The sequence below is a fragment of the Psammomys obesus genome, unplaced genomic scaffold, assembly GCF_907164565.1.
Source record: "Psammomys obesus unplaced genomic scaffold, mPsaObe1.curated_primary_1811, whole genome shotgun sequence".
Lineage (NCBI taxonomy): Eukaryota > Metazoa > Chordata > Mammalia > Rodentia > Muridae > Psammomys > Psammomys obesus.
Window position 1 is genome coordinate 16,473,569 of NW_026593286.1, and position 24,272 is coordinate 16,497,840.

At 49.7% G+C, this 24,272-nt stretch overlaps 3 protein-coding genes across 9 annotated transcripts in view; 2 read left to right on the forward strand and 1 right to left on the reverse strand.

The window, feature by feature from the left end:
- The first annotated feature begins 10,631 nt into the window (after positions 1-10,631).
- On the forward strand, positions 10,632-14,358 carry Tuba4a (tubulin alpha 4a). The gene is made up of 4 exons (XM_055616447.1): positions 10,632-10,716; positions 12,471-12,693; positions 12,943-13,091; positions 13,319-14,358. The coding sequence occupies exons 1-4, from the start codon at positions 10,714-10,716 to the stop codon at positions 14,288-14,290; spliced, it is 1,347 nt and encodes a 448-aa protein (XP_055472422.1). The 5' UTR covers positions 10,632-10,713; the 3' UTR covers positions 14,291-14,358.
- Positions 14,359-15,710: 1,352 nt separating this feature from the next.
- On the reverse strand, positions 15,711-19,089 carry Stk16 (serine/threonine kinase 16). Of its 2 annotated transcripts, none has more exons than XM_055617154.1 (8): positions 19,036-19,089; positions 18,510-18,684; positions 17,636-17,855; positions 17,219-17,352; positions 16,947-17,067; positions 16,725-16,820; positions 16,253-16,374; positions 15,711-16,141 (listed from the first exon to the last, which is right to left on the reverse strand). In XM_055617154.1, exons 2-8 carry the CDS (start codon positions 18,593-18,595, stop codon positions 16,003-16,005), a joined length of 918 nt encoding a protein of 305 aa, XP_055473129.1. In that variant the 5' UTR covers positions 18,596-18,684; positions 19,036-19,089; the 3' UTR covers positions 15,711-16,002. The 2 variants fall into 2 exon arrangements, with proteins under 2 accessions (XP_055473129.1, XP_055473128.1); XM_055617153.1 differs by lacking the exon at positions 19,036-19,089 and adding an exon at positions 18,871-19,029.
- Positions 19,090-19,097: 8 nt separating this feature from the next.
- The window catches only part of Glb1l (galactosidase beta 1 like), a 9,700-nt gene continuing 4,525 nt past the window's right edge, over positions 19,098-24,272 (forward strand). For 2 of the 6 annotated variants that reach the window (XM_055617144.1, XM_055617149.1), the window contains exons 1-4: positions 19,322-20,567; positions 20,739-20,914; positions 21,123-21,273; positions 21,544-21,604. In XM_055617144.1, coding sequence (XP_055473119.1) covers positions 20,508-20,567; positions 20,739-20,914; positions 21,123-21,273; positions 21,544-21,604 — 448 coding nt within the window. In that variant the 5' untranslated portion in view covers positions 19,322-20,507. The other 4 variants (XM_055617147.1, XM_055617148.1, XM_055617145.1 and 1 more) reach the window with 4 other exon arrangements.

A 24,272-nucleotide genomic window follows, 5' to 3' on the forward strand; every position in this document is an offset into this window, starting at 1 on the left:
TTCTGGTCTGCTGAGTGAGTCCAGGACAGCTAAAGCTACATACACACACACACACACACTCACACAAGAAACTGCCTGGAGGTGCGGGGTGCCAAGATTCAGGTGTGGAAGAACATGACTGTAATCACAGCACCTAGCTGAAACAAAAGGATCATGAGTTGAAGGCCAAATTGGATTATATAACAAGACTCTGTCTCAAAAGGAGAAAAAAAAAGTTAAATACAAATTATATTAGGTTTGGTAGCTGCCAAGAGGAGAATCAGATAAAGATTTATTATTGCCGTTCATAAAAAGTTGTTGGTACCCTTTGAATCCGGAAGCATGTACATGTAAGTATTCAAATACACATAAATAGTTAAACCTAGTTGGAAAATTAGGGAATGACAAGAAGATACATATGTAAAACCATACGTTCACAGACTTGGGCTGTTATTCAAGGCAGCTTACTCCAAGTGCCAAATGAGTCACAGGGACAGATGGGAGATAGGACAGGAAAAGCCAGTCAAGGGGAAGCTCCCAGGTTCTAGATGTCTATGACCTAAGCTGGAAGACATAGCAACATAGACACCAAGAAGGGAGGTGGCGTTTCAGAAGGAGGTCACAAGAAATACAGCTTTGGACACAGACATATTCCTGACACAGCAGAGTGAGGTCCCAGCCTGGGAACCTGTCTCACGAGTCTCCCTTCAGGAGGTAATTGTGCCCTGGCTTTAGAAGTGTAAAGGATGAAAGCATTTCCTTGCATTGAGGGACTCCCTAGGAGCCAGGTTGGGTGGTGCTCATAGCTACCTCCCTTCCCAAACCCACACCCCATCCAGCGCAGGCCTGCCAGTGCACGCCAACGGGGGCGTGGAGACGTGTGTACTAGCTGGGAGGCATAACCGGAAGGAGATAGCCACATAGACAACCAGGGCAGGCTGGCTAGCACACCAAACACTGTGACTATCTGTCCGGGCACCCAGCCAAATTGGCGGATGACTTTCTTTCTTCTTAGTCCTCTTGATGGCCTCTCCTAGGCCCTCATCCCACCTCCTATGAGATACTATGGTACTCATCCTAAGGATAGTGGCAGCCCAAAGTTTGTCCCCAAAGAAGCCTCTGTCCTGGTTTAGGCCCCTGGCCTGGTCTGGTGACTTGATGCTCTCTATCCCAGAGTCAGAGCAGAGGAGCTGTCAAGTGTCATGCCCTCCCTGCCCTCAAGGTGCCTGAGTCACTGTCTAGGCATTGGGCACCTGGCAGGCCAGAAGAGGTGGAGTCTGGCACCACCATGGACAAGGGGGTTGGTGATCTGAGGAAGCCAGAGCACCAGCTTCTGTTCGGGCTTGCCTGGGTTTGAATCCTGGTGCCTCCATTTACTAGCAAGGCAAGCTTTGGGAAGACACAGAACTTCCACGTCTATAAAACAGGACTTCACATAACACTTCCTTCAACAAACACTGACTAATATAGCACGAGACATTTGGGGTGACAATGATAGAGTGGTGAGCAGGCCTTGGCCCCACGGGGCTTGCAGTGGGTGTAATGACTGCACGCACCTCAGGTTTAAACAAGATAATGTAGGGTATCCTGGGATGCTTAGGAACAGCTGTAGCTTGGTCAGCGTGCTGGTTGGTCTTGATTGTCGATTCGACACAACCTGGAGTCACCTGGTGCACTGGCTAGTTCTATGTCAACTTGACAGAAGCTAGAGTCATCAGCGAGGAGGGAGCTTCACACGGAAAAAAAGCCTCCATAAAATCAGGCACACAGACAAGCCTGCAGGGCATTTTCTCAATCAGTGCTTCTTGGCGGAGAGGCCAGCCCACTGTGGGTGAAGCCATCCCTGGGCTGGCAGTCCTGGATTCTACAAGAAAGCAAGTCATGGGGAGCAGGTCAGTAAGCAGCATTCCTCCGTGGCCTCTGCATCAGCTCCTGCCTCCAGGCTCCTGCTGGAGTTTCTGTCTTGGCTCCCTTCAGTGATGAACAGCAATGTGGAAGTGTAAGCCAAATAAACCCTTTCCTCCCCAACTTACGTTTTGGTCATGATGTTTCCTCCCAGCAATAGGACTACTCTAACTAAAACACCTGGGAACCGAGACCTTCCATTGAGGAACTTCCCAGATGGTGCTTGTCTGCAGTGAGAGGCTGTCATACAGAAGGGTCCATCCCACTGTAGGTGGCACCATCCCAAGGCAGATAGGTCTGGGCTGTACAAAAAATCAGTTAGCTGATCACGAGCCAGAGAGCAAAGCAGTCAGTGGCATCCTCCATGGTTTCTGCTCCAGATTCCTGCTCGACTTCCCTCAGGGGAGACCCGAGGCAGGAAAATAAAATAAACCCTTTCCTCCCCAAGCTGTTTTTGGTCATGGCGCGGTGACAGTTGGTGAGCTGTGTCTACCATATCGTTATCATCTTGCCTGGGCATGCTTCTTACTGATATGAAAAGGGCTGTGGTGTGTGACCTTGGGACTCAGGCGTTGTACAACTACGATCTCTAGATCTGGAGTTAGAACTGGTTGCAGAGCCTGAAAGGCTGTGATGATTAACCCCAAAGCTCTTTAGCGATGGGGACCAGTCACCACGGTCTTCGAACGCACCAACACTGCATGGGGGCACATGTTTTCCAGCCTCACTTTCACTAAAAGGGTGGTGAAAGAGTCATGTCCTCCATTGATGGTTTTGTCACTGGGCATCTACCCATCGGTTGAATCCTCCTGGGGGTGCAGGAGGGGCAGACAGCTTGAAGAAACCTATACCTTGCCTGAACACAAGTTTCATCCCTTTTTCTGTGGTTCTCTAGCTGAAAGTCAAGGGATCATGGACTTTGCTCTCCTTGCCCTACTTCCTGTGTCTAAGCTTTTACTGCACCGGCTGTTGGGGGCTGTGCCAAAGCTCTGGGGGAAGCAGATGTGAGTAGATCTAAGATTCTAGCGCCTCACTCAGTGACTAAGCACCCAGTGAAGGGACCTGAGGGGATCCGATAGGTCTGGCAGAGTGCGATAGTAACCCATGTATGTTCAGAAAGAAATGGGGAGCCAACAGTGAGGGAAGAAAGAGAAAATAAAACAAAGATAACGACAGCAAGGAGAAGTGCTAAGACCAAATTTGGGATAATAAACCTCTCTGGCAGGAGAAGGAAGTAGAGACAATTGGAGGCTTGGTAGCCAGTGTTCGTTATATTACTAGTTGCAATTTTTTTTTACATTACTGTGTTTCATGTTTTATTTGTTGTTTATCGTTTTTGCTGAACTTAGGGCCTTACACATGTTAAGCAAGTATCCATCACTATACCTTCATCCTTAGTCCTTAAATTTTTTTTTAAGGGAGGGGTGGGGAGTTGATGGGAGTGGTGGTGGTGATGAGCACCTTTAATCCTACCACTTGGGAGGCATACGCAGGTAGAACTCTGTAAGTTCAAAACCAGCCTAATCTACAGACTGAGTTCCAGAGACAGCCAGAACTACAGAAAAACCTCAACCTCTCAAATAGCTGGAGTTACAGGTCTATGCCATAACATAACACACCATTGGCTTTTAAAACATAGCCTAAAGACTTTGATTTATGATTTTAGGGTGAATAGGATTTATCCAGAAGTACTCTATACCTAAGACTTAAGGTGCCTCTCTCTATTCCTCTTATATAAGAATCTTAACCTTTTTATTGATGTTCTCCTTGTAAAATATAGGTGATAATAAGAACCCTCTGTTGGGATGATTGACTATGAGTATTGAATGAAATAATACTTGAAAGCTGCCTATCCCATTGCCTTACATACACACTGGGTACTTCATGTTGTAGCTTCCTACCAGTTTCTCAGCCTCCAGTGTCATGATAAAAGAAGATAATCAGTTGACCTGGAAGGGATTTAGACTCAAGAACTCCCTAGGTCTGGGAAGGAGGGAGCCTGATTTGCCTCACCCAGTGCCTGGCAAAGCCAGCACCCACTGGAGTATTCCTGAGCCTCCTCAGGCTCTGACCATGAAATCTGACACAGTCCTGGCCTGAGGAGCCAGCAGCCTACATAGGTATCTGGCTTCTCAGAGAACAATGCTCCATGCTGTGAGGCAGCAGGTTTGGAACAAAGAACTCGCCTCTGGAGACATGTTTCTTTGCCTCAGCTTCCTGAGCTCCTATTTCTGTAAACATAGTATAATCTCCTATCCAGAAGGCTTTGTTGTGTTGTTTGTTTAACATTTAATAAGCAGTAATTGATTCCATGCACTGCCTTTTCCTACACAGCTCTTCTTCAAGGCAATCTCCTTAGGTTCCTCCCCCAACACACACTCTACAGTGCAGGAAGCTGACCCTCAGAAAGGTTAAGTGACCTTCTCAAGGGCATGAGCAAAGCAGACATATTCCGAGCAGGGACAGCCTGGCTCCAACCATGCCTTTAACTGCTTGTCTATCTTGCTCCACGGAAAGACAGGTGAAGATATCAAATGTGCTTGGCCCATGTTCAACCCAGACTATCAAATCTAGACACATGGAGCATTCCTTCCACCTTCCTTCTCTCCTGCTAATATGCAGCTGAAACGAGAGGTCAGACAAAGAGGTGTGACAGACGAGCAAGATGTGAGTGACAGCGTATAGAAGGACATGTCTCCAAAGCCGACCTTTGACCGCTGAAAGAAGGGCACACAAGAGCCCCGGCAGTTTGCATCAGTATGTCGCTGCAGGGCTTGAGGATTCAGCCAAAATGGAACGTGTCTACACTTCATGCTCAAATTCCAGTGACAGCCCTGCCACTGGTCACCCCTGAACTCAGAGCCCTGGAACAGCCGTGCTCCTGAGCCTAGGCTTTGTCCTACCTCTGCTCTAATCTCTGTTCATGCTCCCTGGTTCAGCAAACACCTATGGAAGCCTCTCCCAAATCTAGCAATTGCTTGACGACATGCTGCAGCCCTATGAACGTCTGGACTCCAAAGTTTCCCTTACCCCAGGCTTCTGAACCTAGTGGACCTCCTATCCTTGCTCACTGCCCCGCCAGGAATGTCTGGAGTCTGATGACTGTGTGTCTACCACAGGGCAGCAGGAACCCATGAGAGACCTATTTCTGATCTCTCCATCCACTCAGGTGGCTCTCTGTGGGGAATGATAAGTAAACAAACAAACACCAAAAAACCCAGGAGAGCTATCCTGTTGACTGTTACAGGAGGAGCCGGCAAGTACCCAAGAGCTCAGTCTGGGCACAAACGGGGGAGCTGAGTGAGAAGGGCAAAGGAGAGGCCAAGGCTAATAACTGCCTGGTGTCCAGACCTGTGCCGGTTGCCAGTCACACAACCCAGTTCTCTCGCTCCCCCTCACATCTGGCAGAGCGTTTTGAAATCAGGCTCCCAGAGCAACACACCTCTTTCTCCTGAGGTTGGCAAGTACGAGGAGTGCAGTGTGGGTGGGATTAAGATGATGTCTGCAGCAATCCAGAAATAATGAGTCCTCGAGCAGCAAGAGATAAAAAACCTAGGGCATGCTGGGTAGAAAGTCAAAATGTCATGCAATATAGGAAATCAGAATCCAATAAAACCCATGTCCAAGACCTACAAGCACACAGCTTCTTTTGCCCTGGCTTCTCATCTGTCCAGTGGGGAGGAGAAGTAATGAAGTTTTTTTCAATGGGGGGGGGGGGGGGGGGAGGAACTTTCATATATGAGTGGCCCAGAATTGCTGCTGTTCTCCACCTGCTAAGCAAGATAATGAATTTCCTTGTTCGATTAATTAGTTTAATTTTGTTTTAGTTTAGTTTGTTTGTTTTTTGTTGTTGTTGTTGTTGTTTATTTGTTTTTTGTTTTTTGAGATAGGGTCTTACTATGTAGCTCTGGCTGACTTGGAACCCACTATGTACACCAGGCTGGTCTTGAACTCACAGAGATCTTCCTGTGCTAGGATTACAGGCAAGGCCACCATACCTGAGTTTTGCTTTATAATTTGTAATGAAGCTGTGCTGTTGTCTACTTCGATTCCCTCAGCCGCTTTGAAAAAAAAAAAAGGACACGATGGATCTCTCTCTCTCTCTCTCTCTCTCTCTGGATGAAGAAAAGGAAGAGGAAGTCTCTGGTGTCACGCCCAAGGTCACATGGGGATTCATTAGTGGTGGAATTAAGATTCTTCTGAGACTCAGCCTCAGCTTCTTCTTGCATGTGGAGTGTCCATAGCCCCACAGTCCCTCCCATGTCTACTTAAAATTATATGGGTGTGTATGTATATTCCTTCTTAAAAATCATACCCCCTCCTGAGTCTTTATCTCCTTCCTCCCCAGTCTTAATTCCATGACCAGCCAAAATCACTTCCTCGAATACTATAGCCTTCATCCCTCTTGTTGCCCTTTAGCATCAGCATTCTCATTTGACTAAACAATAAACTCTGTTAAATCTACGTCTTCACCAACTGAACAGCAGCTTTAGAGAAACCCAGAACCTTACTTACCAACACACATCATAGTGCATTTCTTCAGTTCACCCTCCAGACAGAGGCACAACTGAGAGACAGAATGTCACTGTATGTCGTCTAGCAATCCTGTCTAGGAAGCGGTGGCCAATGGCAGAAAACTTATTTTTGAGATATGGGCTTTTTCAGAGATACTCTTAACATGCAGGTGAAAAATTCCAGAGTCTCCAGGTGACTAACCTACCACCTGGGTCACAGGTATGGACCGAAATCTTTAAAGCCAGAATCTTCTCTTTCTTCTGGTCTAATTGGCAAAGAGAAGTGATATGGGCTATGAAAATACCCAAGGCTGGTGAGATTGAATTGGTCCACAAAGAAGCCAGAGACTTTAGGGATTATTAGCCACATGGATACATGGGGAGTAAGAGGCCCTTCCAGACCCTAAACTCACCTGTGTAGCCCTTAAACTAGATGTCTCAGAACTGGCCTAGTCATCACCAAGTCTGCTCTCCAAATGTTAGGTGGTTTACATAGGAAATTCCAAATCAGCCAAAGCTACATAGTAAAACCCTGTCTCAAATGATATTACAACCAAGACCTAAATGAAGCACTGGCTACTGCAAAACCAGGAAACAGTGCTGCTAACAGAACAACTAAACAAGGCTTGCTAGACAGTAAAAAGCCTACTGTGTTCAAAGAAACAGAAGGTGGGAGGTAAAGGCTAGGGCCAGATGAGCTCCCAGAGCAAGAAAGGCCTCAAAGGCAATGGCTCTGTCTTAGCACAGTGGCTAATAGCTTCGTGTTTTGGGGGCAGAGATGGGGAATGGGCTATAGGGACTCAAAGCAGACCACAATGCTGCTGGAAGGTGACTTCAGCCTGCAGGAAGGGGAGAAGAGAAGCATAGTTTGGACTGATGCTGTAACAGGGGGGAGAACAGCTACTTGCTAAGGCGGGGTACAGTGGCCCTTCTAAACAGCCTTGCCTGCCCTCTCCTGACTCCTCGGCCAGATTTCCTTTAAGTACTTGCCTTTCCAATTGTTCAGACCCAGGGACAAGTCCTGATGGTTCCCTCCTCCTGGAAGTTGGTTGTGGAATGGGCTGTTGAGACATAAGGATGTCTGGTATGTGCCCCTCCACCCCCCTCCCTTTTTCATTTTTCTTGCAGGGGTTTGCCTTAAGGAAAGGTTTTTCTCTCAGATGAAAAGAGATATAAGAGGCTGGGGAGATAGCTCAATGGTTAAGAGTACCAACTGCTCTTCCAGAGGACAAGGGTTTGACTCCCAGCACCCACATGACAGTTCACAACTGTCAAGATCTGACACCTTCACACAGACATAGACATACATGCAGGCAAAACATAAAATAGATAATTTTTTTAAAAAAGAGAGATATAAGAAAGCTTTTTCCTTTCCTGCCTTTATACAGTGCCATATGAGGCCATGATACTTTGAGCTGTGACAGCCATTTTGTGATCATGAGGGGCGATGTCATCAGCCTACTGAGGACACTAGAGGAGAAATCTGGAAATGCTATTCCAGCTACCAAGTGTCAGTTGGGTTTCCATGGATATTGTATCCCCGAGGCTTGGGTATGGAAACCTGACCATGTTAAATGAATAAAGAAAGACGGACATGTGCACAGAAAACCTAGGGTCAGGTGGACTGTGAAGACCCTAATGGAGACCCACTAACCACTGAAACAACTAGAACCATAGCACATTTGTTATGTCCAGCACAGGGAGTTGGTCTCTGTTCGGAGCAGCCTTTGCTAGTTTATGCACATACTGGCCAATGGTTGGACCAGAGGCAGGCATCGCCATTCCTAGCCTGGCCAAAGGTGGATCTGGGGTGTTGGTCCTTGACATGACTGAGCCCACGTCAAAAAATACATGTTCATTCAGGGTGTCACTCACTCCTTCCACATTCACTCGGGGCTTCATTGGCTCCCCACATGTGGACAGAAATATTACAGGGAAATGTTCTCATGATGAAGGAAGAGATGCTTTGCATGGACAATGACGAGACATGAAAGGCGTAGACTTCCCCAGACTCCGCCTGTGTCCTTTGACGTCTGACCCAGTTATCCATCATTGCTACATAATTGCAGTCAACCTTAGCCATGCCTTGAGCACAAGTCTGTGAAAAATCTGTGAGTCCTAGGGACATGGAGGTGGCCTGGAGGGTACTGCAACCCAAAAATCCTTGGCCTTTTCACGTGTTAACACCATGAAGTCCAAATAAAACTGCCCTTATCATCTCATTTGTTTGCTTTTTGCCATACTGGAGACTGAACATAGGGCCTTCTATATGCTAAGTATAGCACTCAACCAGTAAGCTACATCCCCAGCAGAATGAAACACTTCTGAGAGGGGCTTTGGCATCTCAGCCAGCATGTATGTCTGTGTGAGGGTGTCAGATCTTGGACTTACAGACAGTTGTGAGCTGCCGGGTGGGTGCTGGGAATTGAACCTGGGTCCCCTGGAAGAACAGTCCATGCTCTTAAACACCGAGTCATCTCTCCAGTCCCCTCAGCTGTTCAGCTGTAACTCCCTTGGGGCCCCATCTCTGGCCATCTTTGAAGCACGACAGTTCATTAAGGAAATACCTGCTTAGCAAATGTTCTAAGAACCAGGGACTCAAAGATGAACGCAACACAATCCTTGCCCTCAGGAAGGTAAGACAGGCTCACAAACAACTACAGCCTGGCATGCAGTACCTATGCTAAGGTAAGTGTGCATGGGAGCTGTGAGAACCCAAGCGGTTCCTTACAGATTGCTCTGTTGGGCGTGTGTACACAGCCTGAGCCTGTCTGGTCCTAACAACTGAAATGGCTACCTCAGCTTTACAAGTGAAGGGCAAAACCCGAAGGTCAAACAGGTGTAAGGTTTTGCCTGATACTTTAGATCTTTTATAATCCTCCTGCTGGATGGATACTTAAGAAAGCAAATAGTTAGCAAAGTAACCACTAGTGATCATCAAGGCTTCATCTTCTGCACAGACCCTGACCCATGTTTGAAGCAGCCTGTCCATTTTTTTTTTTTTTAATGAGTGAGCACCTCCCCCACCCTTGTTTCTAGGGATTAAACCCAGGCGTTCACAAATGATGACAAACGATGGACAAGCAAGCTACCAACTGAAGTACACACTCAGCCTCTCCAGGGGAACCTTCATTCTCCTAACTAGATGGCAAGAACCCGGAAAGAGATCTTGTGGAATTTACTGTATTCTTTTCAACGTCTTCTCTAAGTTAAACGCCACTAGCTACTTTGTTGACAGAAAGTTGCCATCACTGAACATCTTATGGTACTGTGTTATGCTGTCAAACAGCCTCGTCCCTAAGAAGACCGGTGAATCTTTTTCGCGTGATGACTAGCCTAGGAGTCAGATTTCTGAAGGCCATGAGAATCAGAACCTGGGCTCTGCCGCAGGGATTTTTCCCGGTAGGGGCAATGTAAATCTGAGAAAGCTGAAACAGATTTTTAGAAAGGCCTGGCCTCGTACGAAACGGAAAACGTAGAAAGGCTCTCAACGCCAAGTCATTAGCCCAAGGTTGCATAAGGCCGTCCGGTGCGCTCCGCCGCAGCAGGCAGGCTGCCGTGGTGAGGGCTCACTGATAGTGACGGCGCTGATGACAGGGCCGGTGACCGGCGGTGGCCGGCGAGAGGTGGCAGATTCTCCCGTCGGCCCTCCCAGATTGGCTGCGCCACTCCGCGCTGCGAGACAGTTTAGGGCTCGGCACCCTGGGGCTCAAGCTCTGCAGTTCTCGGTCCTCGGCCTCCTACAGGTGTGGGCGGAAGCCTGCCCTCTCGGCCGGGGACCAGCAGGAGGTGATCTGCTGTAGGGCGCTCTCGGGCGACCAGCCCCAGCGACCCGGCTTGTCCGAGCCTCGGAGGCGACGCTGGGAGGACAGCGGAGACGGCCGGGGACAGCCGCTTCTGAAGGACTGTTTGAACCTCCTCCGCCCTAAATCGGAACTCCTGCACCATGGGCGTCCGCGTGACGCAGGTGCAGTCAAGACACGCCCTGTCACCGCACCCTGCGTCCCTGCCTCGGACTTTCGGAATCTGGGGCGTCCGCCCAAAACTAGGAAGGAAAAGGGGCCTCTGTTTCTAACCCAAACCCGACAGGTGAGGGAAATCTGGCGGGGCAGGGGGTGGGCATCCGACTTGGCCTCACCAGTGGCCACCTACTCCGACGAGGGCGTGGTCTTCAGACCACCCCGCCCCGCGGTGGGCGGGCTGAGCGAGCGGGTCCCGCCTCCTGCTTATAAGACCGGTGCGGCACTGCAGCTCCGCAGATCTCACCGAGACCCGTGACCCCGACTCTACGTGAGACGCTCAGCCCAGACTCATCATGGTGAGTGAGGCCCCACCGGGATCTCCCTGATCCCGTAGGTAAATGCTCCCGCTCCTTGTGGGGAGCCTTCCTCTGGAGACGCCGAGGACCCTTTCCTTAGCATTCCGAGTCTCCAGGAGATGCAAGAGTTTTTGCACTTCCCCCACCCCTCCTGGTGACTTTGGCCTAGTGCGTTGCCCACTTTCGGGGGGCTGGGGACCGGGAGAGGGTGATTCTTCACTAGCACGGAGGAGCCCTCTTGTAGTGCCCTCCTCCTGTGCCAAACGTCCGTGCCCCAACCCTCCTGAGAGGAGTCACGCGGTCCTGCACCCGGTCCTCTCCTCGGGCGGCGGAAGACCTGCATGGCTGCCCCCGGCTGCCCTCGCCACCCACCTCTACCCTCTGAGTCCCTGGGACTGGCCTGGCACTTGCTTGGCGCCGGCTGGTAGAAGGGGTTACTTGGTACGGCACCCCATCTTCCTCTGCGTGCCTCTTTCCCACCTACACCCCCCTACGTGACTCAGCACCCCCTTCTGAGCCAGAAGGGGTGGCGGGAATGGGGTTCGGCCTCGGGAGGCCAGTGGGCCCCTCCTACGGGAGCGCGGGTGCTCGGAGGGACGGGCAGAGACAGCTGGCGCTGATCGACAGCCCCGGCCGAGGCCAGGTTGGCGGGGGGAGGGGAAAGAGGTGTATGAAGGGGGTTGTATTTATAGCCCCGGAGCGGGGGCAGAAACCCAATCCGGGCTTTTGGCTGGGAAGTAACTGGAAAGACTCCAGTGGGAAAACAGACGTAGGGCCCAGGTACAGATGGCGCTCCTCTTGCCTGCTTCTGCAAGACGGGTTTCCTCAAAGGCCCCCTAGCAGGTTCCTCTTCGCTGTCTGAATATTGAGAAATCGTCATGCCCCCCCCTTCCCCCAATATCATTTGGCTGTAGAAAGGGTGGCGCGCGGATCCTACAGACCTAGGTGCTGCAGGGGTTAAATTATGGACCGCCAGAACGGAGCCTCAGGCTGCCAGGGCTCCAGTGCACCTGTATTGCCAGCACCTGCCGTCGGCGCTTACCCGCATTATCGCTGCTATTTCCGTGCGGGCTGAGGCGGAGCGCGGAGACGGTGAAACGAAGCAGAGGGTGGGGGTGGAGGTGGGGAAGAGGAGCCAGATGGGATTGATCCCCGAGGGCCAGATGGGATTAATAAAGTGGGGGTTCCGGCATCCTGATGGGCAGAATGGTCGGCTGATACCAGACGGAAGGTTGAGACACCTCTGCCCACAGGAAAGAAGGGGAGAGGGGTTGTAAGAAATTTTAATCTTCCAGGCAAAGATTAACCAAGTAGGAGGGTACTGGCTAAAAACTGTAAAACCTATTTCTGGAAGCAGCTGGGGAGTCAGTCTGTCTGTCTGTCTTTCTGTGTCCTGTTCTCCCCCACCCCCAATCATGGTTACTGCAGTCCTGCCTGCCTGTGATGTGTGTGTGTCCTCTCCGGGTATCCTGCGGATATAACAGGATTACACCGCCCTCGCTTGACAAATTCTCTACTGAGAACTAGGTGAACTAGGCTAAGGGGTCCATCTGCCTTACCGGAGTTCTCCAGTCTGGGGAGCCCTGTACTGAGGATACTGGAGAGCCTGCCGCCTGCTTTTGACCTCTGTCAGCCCCAGTCTTACTGTACTGAGTCACTTAGCTAACAGACAACAGGGTGGGAGAGAACCCCATGAAGGGTGGGACGGTAGCGGATGTGGCGCTTAACACTGTGACCTTCTCTGTATTCCTCAGCGTGAGTGCATCTCAGTCCACGTGGGGCAGGCAGGTGTCCAGATGGGCAATGCCTGCTGGGAGCTCTACTGTCTGGAACATGGGATTCAGCCTGATGGACAGATGCCCAGTGATAAGACCATCGGTGGGGGAGACGACTCCTTCACCACCTTCTTCTGTGAAACTGGAGCTGGAAAACATGTGCCTCGGGCAGTCTTTGTGGACCTGGAGCCTACTGTCATTGGTGAGCAGGGGGAGGGGGTGCCCTTTCCATGGAGGTAGAGGGTCTCTCTTGAAGTGTCTTGACTGGGTGTTTTGTGATCTTGGAGCCTCTTTGACTTTCTTTGACGCTGAAGGATGCTGTCCCCAGGCTGGCAGAAGAGTGAGACAGCTCTTTCACGCGTCTTCAGCTCTGAGGAGTAGGGAGGGAGAAGAGTCTGCTCAGCATAGCCCCGTGGTTTTCGCTCCAGCAATGTGACATATGGTCTTTCAGATGAAATCCGAACGGGCCCATACCGCCAGCTCTTCCACCCAGAGCAGCTTATCACTGGGAAAGAAGACGCGGCCAACAACTATGCCCGTGGCCACTACACCATTGGCAAGGAGATCATCGACCCGGTGCTGGACCGGATCCGAAAGCTGGTGAGACTACAGCCCGGCGGGGAGGGAGCTTTGAACTCTGTGTTCAGGGAAAGTATTTGTTTGTTTGTTCAGATCCATTTCTGGGATCATCTTTAGCTGTGTTTGAGACTTTGATACTGTTAGGAGACAGTCAGTGCATCTGAGATACTTTTATAACTCATAAAACTACAAGAAATGTCTCAGGCTTTTCCCCTACCCATATTGCTCTTTCTTCCCTTGCCTTTCAGTCTGATCAGTGCACAGGACTTCAGGGTTTCTTAGTATTCCACAGCTTTGGAGGGGGCACCGGCTCCGGCTTCACCTCTCTGCTGATGGAGCGGCTTTCTGTTGACTATGGCAAGAAGTCCAAGCTGGAGTTCTCCATCTACCCAGCCCCACAAGTGTCCACAGCTGTCGTGGAGCCCTACAACTCCATCCTGACCACACACACCACCCTGGAACACTCAGACTGTGCCTTCATGGTCGATAACGAGGCCATCTATGACATCTGCCGCCGGAACCTGGACATCGAGCGCCCCAGCTATACCAACCTCAACCGTCTCATCAGCCAAATTGTCTCCTCCATCACAGCTTCCTTGCGCTTCGATGGGGCCCTCAATGTAGACCTGACGGAGTTCCAGACCAACCTGGTGCCCTACCCTCGAATCCACTTCCCCTTGGCCACCTATGCACCAGTCATTTCTGCAGAGAAAGCCTACCATGAGCAGCTGTCAGTGGCAGAGATCACCAATGCCTGCTTTGAGCCTTCCAACCAGATGGTGAAGTGTGACCCTCGGCATGGCAAGTACATGGCCTGCTGCCTGCTGTACCGCGGAGATGTGGTGCCCAAGGATGTGAATGCTGCCATTGCTGCCATCAAGACCAAGCGTAGTATTCAGTTTGTGGACTGGTGTCCCACAGGCTTCAAGGTTGGTATCAACTACCAGCCACCCACTGTGGTGCCTGGGGGTGACCTGGCCAAAGTGCAGCGTGCAGTGTGCATGCTGAGCAACACAACCGCCATTGCCGAAGCCTGGGCCCGCCTGGACCACAAGTTTGACTTGATGTATGCCAAGAGGGCTTTTGTACACTGGTATGTGGGTGAGGGCATGGAGGAGGGTGAGTTCTCTGAGGCTCGAGAGGATATGGCTGCACTGGAAAAGGATTATGAGGAAGTAGGCATCGACTCCTATGAGGATGAGGATGAGGGAGAAGAATAGATAACTACTTGGAGCCTGTTCACTGTGTTTATTGCAAATTCCTCTCAAAATAAAGTTTCCTTGCATGACTTCTTGTCCACTTTGTAACTGCTTGAGCTTCTGCTGTCTCCTGCTGTGACTGCTACCTCTGGCTACTTGCTGCTCATAATCTTTTATTTCACCCTTCCATGACTGAAGGTGAGACTTGCCAAGGGGTCCCACATCAAGCCCCAGAAAGTATGATCCTAAGGACTTTGATGTAAAGTCCTAAGGACGCCAAGGATAGGAAAGAAAAAAGGACCAAATCCTGGACGTGTCTAGCTACAAACTATTGCAAGATGCAAGTCTTCACTTTTCCACACAGGAACTGATGTCTGGTAGTTTCTGTGTTTGATAATTGGACTGCTTTATTCTTTCTGCTGCTTCACTCAACTGCCATAGAAGCAAGGCTTGGCCCAGGTTTCCTTGAACACTGAGGGTTTGGGAATGGGGGCTGGGCAGGCCCAAAGTTCCTGGGCATAGAGCCACTTCACAAACTTGGGGGATGGGCAGGGGCAAGGGCAATCTACTAGTTGTTTGTGCCAGTGCACCTCGGGCAGCTTTGCAGAGCTTGCTTGTCTAGCTTGCTTTCTGGGGCTGGAGCTATGCTATTAAAAGTCAGGTCGTCTCCCTTCTGTTTATGCTTTCTTTTGACCTCACCCTCTGCTCAGGGTGGAGGCCTCCTGCCTGGACCCTAGGGAAAAATTAGTCTTCACTAATAGGCACCCTAGGACTTATGTTGACGTCAGCATTTAGGGGTGGACATGGCTTCAGGGAGGAAGCTTCAAATCTCCAGAACAGGAGCGCCAGCCCTGCCCTTGCCTCCCCTCCCTGATGATTCAGGGACGCAGTGCCCTTCCCTGAGGAGCCGGTTTAAAACCCAGCTAAGGCAGGGTGCCTGTTTACTCAGCAAATAAGGCAGGAAGTGGCCGCTGGATGCTGCCACAGGCCACTAGCCTCATCAATTATTAACTATGTGTGAGCTAGAATAGTCAGAGAGACTGGAAAAAAATGGCTGCTAGCTCTACTCTCTTTGTCCTCGGCTATGGGAGACCTGATGTGCTTCCGCCCAGAGGTCATGAACTTGGCAAACCTGCCGAGCTAGGCTACACTGACTAAGCAACCCACCCTGGGAATGAATGACAAAAAGAACTAATTGACTGTGCTTTCAAGGGGACCCTGGCCAGTTCTTGGCAGGCAGAAACCAGCTCAAGCTGGGGGCTCTCTAGTTTGGACTAAGGCAAGCTTAAAGACCTGCCTGCTGTCAAGCAGCCAGATCTCAAGAGGTACATCTGCCTCCTGACATCATACCAGTCCCTCTTCCCGGGCTATTCCCTTAGAAATAGCAACCAGACAGTTCATTCTTCCTTCCCTCCAGACACATTGACCTAAAATCCACACGGTATATTTTCACTTTATTCTCCTGTTTATATATTTGCCTGCTCCCAGATTTGGAGGCAGAACATGATGTACACTCAGCAGCCCAGCTCTGAGCCATATTTTCTGTTTCACTTTCTCCCAACTCGCCCTTGGCTGCTTGCCTAGGTACTGGGATAAGGGAGCAGAGCATACAAGGACCCACCACCCTTGCCCCAGCTCTAAGACATCCTGAGTAGAATGAAAGGAGTTCCGATGAGGGGTAAGAGCTGCTTCGAGGTCATAAGGTCATCATCCCAACATGCCCACTGATATTATCAGATTTGGGTGGTATGCTGGCCAGGAGCTGGTGGCTGCAATGCCTCCAACTGACTGAGGATGACGGGAATGTGAGGGCGCTGCTGGGGGTCCACAGTCATCATAGAGGCCAAAAGCTGCCGCAGTGCTGAAGAATGCCTGTGGGAGGTGGAAGGCAGAGGACTGGAGGACACTTGGAATTGCTAAGATTCCAACTTGGCTGACTCTAGGCAAGAGTCTATAATGCTTGGTATCCCTCTTGCTGCTCACCTGGAGCTTTGTGGAATGTTGAGTTCATTCTGCACAGCAAGAGCCACACTGTCACCCTTCTGGAACACCATATCATAAGGGCCTTCCCCAAACATCATGGCATAAAGCACACAGCCTAGGGACTGAGAATAATTTGGTTAGTTTCTGGTAGGTGTAAAGTGGCATCTCGCTCCTTCTTGCTCTGGTAAAAATAGACCATGTAAGCTAAAAATATGCCAACCTCACCCAGAGGAACTGTTAGCAGGAGGCCTCTGCAGCCCCCAGTTTAACTACTGCCTCCGGCAGTTCAGCCACAGAGATTGCATGGCTTCCTGAGAACAGTACTGGTGATGGTTCCCAGGAAGGAAGTGGAGGGTATGGAGACATACTGTGGTTCTGGGGTTCCATGCAACAGACACCAAAGGTCTCCTTCCTATTAGTTCATAGCAGCTACAAAGCCACACCCCCAGGTTCCCACCCATATGCTCCTCACCCAGACATCAGTCCGCTCATCGATGACACAGTGGCTCTGCACAGAAAAAAGTTCAGGTGCCCGGTAGGAGATGGTGCACCGCTGGGCCGCCCAGTCCTGGAACAGTGTCCCCAGAGCTCAAAAGTGGAGCACAAGCCATATCATGTGACCAAATTGGTGCATGCAGCAGAATGAGGTAGGGATGGGGAGGCGATGGCCAAAGGAGCCTAGAGACTCTCTTACCTGTAGAGCTAGGGCTTGACGTGAGCCCTCCACCTGGATGCAGGCCTGATTCATAGAACCCAAGTCCATTAAAACTGGTTGCCCTTCATCACCAAGCAAAATATTGGTGGGCTTCAGGTCCCTAGAGGAAGTGAAAATGACCCAGAGGCATCCTGGACAGGGAAGCTGAGAGTCCCAGGGAGCACTATGGGGGTAGTGCAGAGAAACCCCAATTCTCTTGGCACTTCTCTTCCCCTGGGCCCTCAGAAAGAGCATAAGGCCTTCCCACTGACCTGTGTGCATAACCTTTGGCATGAATGGCCTCAAGGCCTCTGCAGATACCCAGCAACAACGGAAGGATTTGGTCTTCAGTCAGGAAGTTGCCTTGGTCCTTCAGCCTTTCTATCTCATTCCACAGCGTACCTTTCTACAACACAAGTTTCCCTGTGTGGAGATGTTTCTGAAGCCTCTACTTCCCGGGACTCATCTCTATTCTGTGGCAGCCTGTCAACCCTTTTACCACACATACTCTTATTGATCATCTGAGGCTTTGGGGGGTATCTAGTTCATACAAGACCCGATAGTCCTCTAAGCCCCAAATTTAAAGTGGCCAAAACCACAACATGTGTTTCTGGCGTGTTTATATTTGATCACCCAGAGCCCTTGCTAGGGCTGTTTCAATTCCTTCTGTAACCAGCAGTTGTTCTGACCTTGAAGAAGGGTAGCAGCAGCCAGGCTTCATGCTTAGCACCTCGTTCTTTCAGACAGTAAGCCATGAGGCGAAGGATGTTTGGATGCTGAAAGAGGCGATGCATGTCTGCCTCTCGCTGGGCCTCTTCTTGGTCCTGCTGCTCATGACACAGGATTCGCTTCAGGGCGTAGAAGTGTCCATCATGTAACCCCTCCACTAGGTCCACATAGCTGAACCCACTGTGGGCCAAAGGGGTCAGTGAAGGACTATGGTCATCTCCCACATGGCTTGGACCCAGAGGATTTCCCTTAGGGAGGGGTGCCTCTCACATGGAGTAGAATCCCTCCCAAGATGTGGCTCTCATAGTTTCAGGACTATTGGGGTCTGAGCTCCTCAAGAGCAGGGACACAGAAATCACTGAGGTTCTTTGGTCTGAGCACAAGACAGTCAGTTAATACCAAGTAGCAAAGAGACATTTATCAAGCGCTCATAAGATGTGGCTCTCATAGTTTCAGGACTATTGGGGTCTGAGCTCTTCAAGAGCAGGGACACAGAAATCACTGAGGTTCTTTGGTCAGAGCACAAGACAGTCAGTTAATACCAAGTAGCAAACAGACATTTATCAAGCGCTCATGAGCCAGGCACCGGGTGACACGTTAAAAAATATACACTATCTCACGTAGTTTTCACAAGTCTCTCAATGTAATCATCTCTGTTAGGCAGAAGAAACCACAGTTTACTCAAGGGCACACAAGGTGGATCCAGGAGGCCGGGGTCCAGAATCCACTTTCTTGACCCATTCAGCTAAATAGGTCGGGTGAGACAGAATCTAAGGCAGACCATTGTCCCTAAATGACCTGGGACTACTAGCTAAGTAACTTCCAAACACTCACCCCTCCCCCAATTTCTGGATGAAGAGGTAACGCTTATTGTCAATGATGACAGTCCCCCGGGAGCAGACACACAGTGCGTGACCCATAACGTCTCAGTCATCCTCTTCAAGGATGGTTTTTCTTCCAGGGAAAGTGGGCTCTTCCAGGCGATGGGCTGGCGGACCTGCGGATCATGCTGGAATGAAAACAGCAGGTCGCGGGTCAGGAACAATCCTGACAGCCACTGAAGTACCAATACGGCGAGCTTAGATCCAGCTCCGGGAACCCAGATCCATGTATAAAGAAAACAGGCCCTGGCGACTCCAGCGCTAGGACAACTGAGTTCTGGCACCCCAAAGCCTAAGGCCACGCGGCGTCTTACCAGGCCGCTTCCTTCAACCCCGGCCCATCTTCGGCCCATCTCATTGCAGGCTGGACATGAGGTGGACGCGCAGGAGATGCGGGACTGGAGCCCACCTCTGGCCGAGCCCACCCTCTGCCGCCCGGGACTTAGCCCAAGGTCTGCCAGTACAGACTCCTCACTGACCTGGCTCGGGCCGGAGCAAAAGAGCGGAAGTCACTGTGACGTCATAACTTCGCGTCGCAGCAACGGCCCGCTGTGTCCTGGCAACAAGAGGCGAGGCGGCAAGAGGATGTGAGAACCCGGAAGTGAGAGGCGGGGGCCCGACTAGACCTGGGGTGGAATGGTTTCTCTATCTCGCTTAGGGTTCTCACTTGGCCTTCAGTAAGGGTCAAGACTCAGGGGCTTGTAGCAAAGCCGGCCTTTGCCTGAGGCCCCTAGGACCTCCGTCCCCCAATGTCGGAGGTAGGAGGCCTCATAACTCCCGAGCGCTGGGGTCATAAAGTGGCTTACTACAGTCTAGCTTGGAGGAGGGTCCAAGGGGGGCCCTTAGACGCCTGGAGGTCTTGATCCCGTAACACTTTCAGGGCCCTGGCCTGTGTTCCGCTGCCTTAGCTAGTGTCGGAGCGTGCCCTTGAACCCGAGTGCCAGTTTCGCAATCTGGTCCTAACAGTCTCCTAGCTGTGACCTCCAGCAAGTTATTTAGCTTCTCAGATCTTCTCCTCACTTTCCTTGACTGTAGGACAGTACCTATGGCAAAGTGTTGTGAATTGTGAGGCCAGACTAACTAGTTCCAATCCCAGTTCTGCTGAACTGGTTGTGACTTTGGACAACCACTTAATAATATTTCCAACCATCTTTTTTTCTTTCTTTTCTTTTTTTTTGTCTAAGATAAGAAGAAGGATTATTTGATGGGCTGTTTTAAATCTTAAGGTATTTGACACAGCCTAAAATATGTGTCAATAAACAGAAATAATAGTATTTTCTACCTTGATCCTCAAAGCTACAGCTGTGAAGGCAGAATAAATGGAAAAGTAGACCTCCAAGCCTTTGCACTATGCAGTTTGCTTCACATCTCTTGCCCAGACAGGCAGGGATATATTGGAAAGGGTTGTACCTCCAAAAAAGATACAGTGACCAGGCTCCTTGTTACCCCAGTTTCCCCTTTCCTTAGTCGTGATCACCGTGAGGATTTGCTACGTTTTTCATTGTTTCTGAACCTGTTTTAGCCCTACTGCTACCATTCATATAGATTTAACCTGATATGTGCCAGATCCTTTACTAGTAACGAAGATTTCTGACGTCCTACCAGCCCTCAGAGACTTCACTGTAGAAGAGTACGGTTTCTTGTTAAAATACAGACTCTGATTCCATAGGTCCGGGGTAGGACCCGAGATTCTGCATTTCTAACAAGCGCCCAAGTGATGCTGATGAAGCTGATTCGAGAACAGCACTGAGTAGTAATAGGTCGAGGATTTTACAAACTGGTGGGTGGTGGGCGGCTCCAGGCAAAAGGCAAAGTCCGGGTTAACTGCCTGAAGACTTGAGGTGGTCTCCGCCCCTTTGCTTGATGAGGTTCCCTCCCAGGAACCCGACACGTGACGGGCGGGACAGCCCTCACCGAGTACAAGAACCCTGTAAGTTCCGTGGCTCCGAAGATGCCGCCCAACCCGCCCTCCCTGCTCCTGCGGCTTGTGCTGCTGGTGCTGCTGTCTCAGGTAAACTGAGGTAGATGGTCGAACTGCCTGTCTGGGTGTGGGGAGAGCGAAACAGATCCGGAAGAGGAGAGATGGTCAACCACCGACAGGGCCAGTTATGTCACTTAAGCACTGGGCAGACACTGGTCCTCACGCCAGACTTCTGCTGAGCAAGGCCTTTCTCCCTTGCAGGCCGAAGGGAGATTCACTCGCTCCTTCGTAGTGGATCGGCAACATGACAGATTCCTCCTGAATGGGGTCCCGTTCCGTTACATTTCTGGCAGCCTGCACTACTTTCGCGTACCTCCAGTACTTTGGGCCGACCGGCTCCTCAAGATGAAATTGAGCGGCCTCAACGCTGTACAGTTGTAAGAAGGGCTCGTGAGAGCTTTGCGGAAGCAAGGTTTACCCTTCCTTAAAAGGGGTCCCAGGAAAACTGGGTTTGAAAAGGGTTTGAGTCCCAGGACTCTTCAGGCAAGGGTGGGAAAGGGCAGCCCAGAACCTCCTTCTAGCTGAGTCGCTAAGTCCTGAGTCTCCTAAGTACCTCTGGGTCCTGTTAACGTCTTCCTTCCTCAGTTATGTGCCCTGGAACTACCATGAGGCAGAGCCTGGGGTCTATAACTTTAATGGCAGCCGGGACCTCATTGCCTTTCTGAATGAGGCAGCTAAAGTGAACCTGTTGGTCATACTGAGACCAGGACCTTACATCTGTGCAGAGTGGGAGATGGTGAGTTAGTTGGAAAAGGGCGGGACCGAAGATGAAGTTCTTGTGGGGTTTCCACTACTCTTTTCTGCCTACTCAACTCCCTCCCTCCTCACCTTTCCCATGCACCCCAAAACAAAACTTATCTGTAGCTCAAGAGGTGCTTTATCCTGTAATCCTAGCACTTGGGAGGCTGAGATAGGAAGATTGTTGTTTAAGTTTGAGGCTAGCCTGACCACAGAGTGAAATCCTGTGTCAAAACAAAAACCCCTACGTGCTTATGTTTTTCTCAAGGGAGGTCTCCCATCTTGGTTGCTTCGAAAACCTAACATTCGTCTGAGAACCTCAGATCCAGGTGAGTTGAGACAAATTTCTGAATGCCTGAACAAGAGGCCATTCCTCATTTGGAAGTGGTACATTTATTCTTTCCTTCGTGTCTAGCAGGATGCTAGAACTGAGAGATCCAGTCCCTGTTCAAAACAGAACTTGTAACAGTGTAGGATGCATAGGAGGCATGTGATGTTGACCTGTAACCCTTACGAGGTAGACACAGGTTCAAGATCACCTTCCAAGAAGTAGCAAGTTGAAATACTTCTGATCACGTCCGCTGCCACCTACTGCTCCAAGCCAGCCCTCACTAGCATCTTGATAGCATGCTCATTCCTCTTCCTCGTTGGCCTTCTCTCCTGTATTTTAAACTGTGAAAACAGTTTAAAAATACATCTTGGGTCAAATCATAAATCTGCTTAAACCTTCCTAATAAACTCTCATCTCATTCAATATGAACCACATACTTCTTAAAACAGTCTCCAAGGCCCTGGGCCTGTCTCCCTGCTGTCTGCCATCCTGTCTTGCTCATTTGGTCCCATACTGTCCAATTGCTGTTCTTCATACTTACTGCTTCAAGTTCGAAGGCATTTGCATGTGGTGTTCCCTCAGCACCTCTGCAGAAATCACCTTCGGTGACACTACCTTGTAAATTTTAAGCATTCCATACTGAACCTATTTTATGCCTCCTTTCCTGCCTTTTTCTTCTTGGCACTAATACACTCTGTAGTTTCTCTTTTTTTTTTCTTTAATGTCTGCCTCCACTAGGAGGAGAGAATCCATAAGACAAAGGTTCTTTCTATCTTCTTCCTTCTATACACCTAGAACAGTACTTGAAGCATAATCAGCTCCCATGAATATTTGTTGAGTGAATAAATGTGGTTTCATATGTGCCTGGATGAGCCTCCTTTATGCAAAACGTAAGAAGAAAAATAATTAAATGACTTAAAATTTGTTAAAATATTTTATTTATATATTGGTGTTTTGTCTGCTTCACACATGTATGTCTGTGTGACAGTGTCAGCTCTTTGAGTTACAGATAGTTGTGAGGTGCCATGTGGGTGCTGAGAATTGAGCCCATGTCTTAACTGCTGAGCCATCTCTCCACCCTCCATTTAAGATATTTTAAAAAGCCTGGCATGGTAGTGCATGCTTGTAATCCCAGCACTCTGGGAGGCAGAGGCAGGCATCTTACTAAGTTTGAGGCCAGCCTGGTCTACAGATCGAGTCCAGGATAGCCAAGGCTACACAAGAGAAACTCTGTCTCGAAAACAACACAAAAAAGAATTTAAAAATGACCAGGAAGTGGTAGCATACATCTTTAATCCCAGCATTTGGGAAGCAGAGGCAGTAGATCTCGGAGTTTCAGGCCAGCCAGGGCTACACAGAGAAACCCCGTCTTTAAAAAAAAATTAAAATGTCCTTTAAAATATCTTTCACTGAATCTACTTAGAAACTGATATTTGCTCAGCTTTGCCCTCAATGGCCAGGGATACTTCAACAATACTGGACCTTGCCATTAGTGCAACAGTTACAGACACAAATGCTCAAGTATGATTTGTCAAGTCTTAAAAGAGACTGTTTAAAGCAGTGTGCAACTGTGTAACCAAAGGATCAATTCTTACATGGAACAGTAGAAGCTTGTTTATTTTGAGACAGGTTCTCTCGTGGGCCAGGATGGCCTCAATCTTGTTTCTAGCAGAGACTGACCTTGAATTTCTGGTCCTCCTGTGGTAGGATTGCATACACTGGGTTCCATGTCTGCTTTAGGGGCTTGCAGGAGAAAGTAAACAACAAAAAGGAAGATTTAGTTGGCACACGCCTTTAATCCCAGCATTCAGAAGGCAGAGGCAGTGGATGTCTGAGTTTGCCACCAGTCTGATTTCCAAGACAGTCAGTCAGGGCTACAAAAGAAGCCTGTCTAAAAAAAGTGAATTAATGCATGAGTGGAAATGCCTGTCACCAGCTTTGATGACCTGAGTTCAATGTTTGGGACCCAAATGGTAGAAGAAAACTGGCTCCTGAAGGTCGTCCTTCATGAATTTGCCACGACACATCCATGTGTTCACATACATGCACACACACACACCACCAGTGTTTACCTTCAACAACACAGAATTTCACAACTTCAGGTTACCCCCACTGCTATTTGCTGATCCAAATCACCCCTCAGCTGAGGTATTTTTTTTTTAAACATTTTTTGTTATTGTTGTTTTTGTTTTTTCAAGACAGGGTTTCTCTGTGTAGCCTTGGCTGTCCTGGACTCACTTTGTAGACCAAAGCTAGCCTCAAACTAGCAGTGAAGCCACCTGCCTCTGCCTCTCAGTGAGCTGGGGTTACAGGCATGCCCTTGTTGCTTTAAAGATAGATTTATTATGTAAACAGTGTTGTGTCTACAGGCCAGAAGAGGGCACCAGATCTCACAGATGGGTGTGAGCCACCATGTGGTTTCTGGGAATTGAACTCAGGACCTCTGGAAGAGCAAACAGTACTTTTAACTCTGAGCCATCTCCAGCCCAGGTTTAGAGACAGGGTTTCTCTGTGTAGCCTTGGCTGTCCGCCTGCCTCTGCTAGGATTACAGGCATATGCCACTGCTGCAGGCTCCAGCTGGCATATCTTAATAGCATACACATGCACATAGATAGATAGATAGATAGATAGATAGATAGATAGATAGATAGATAGATAGATAGAT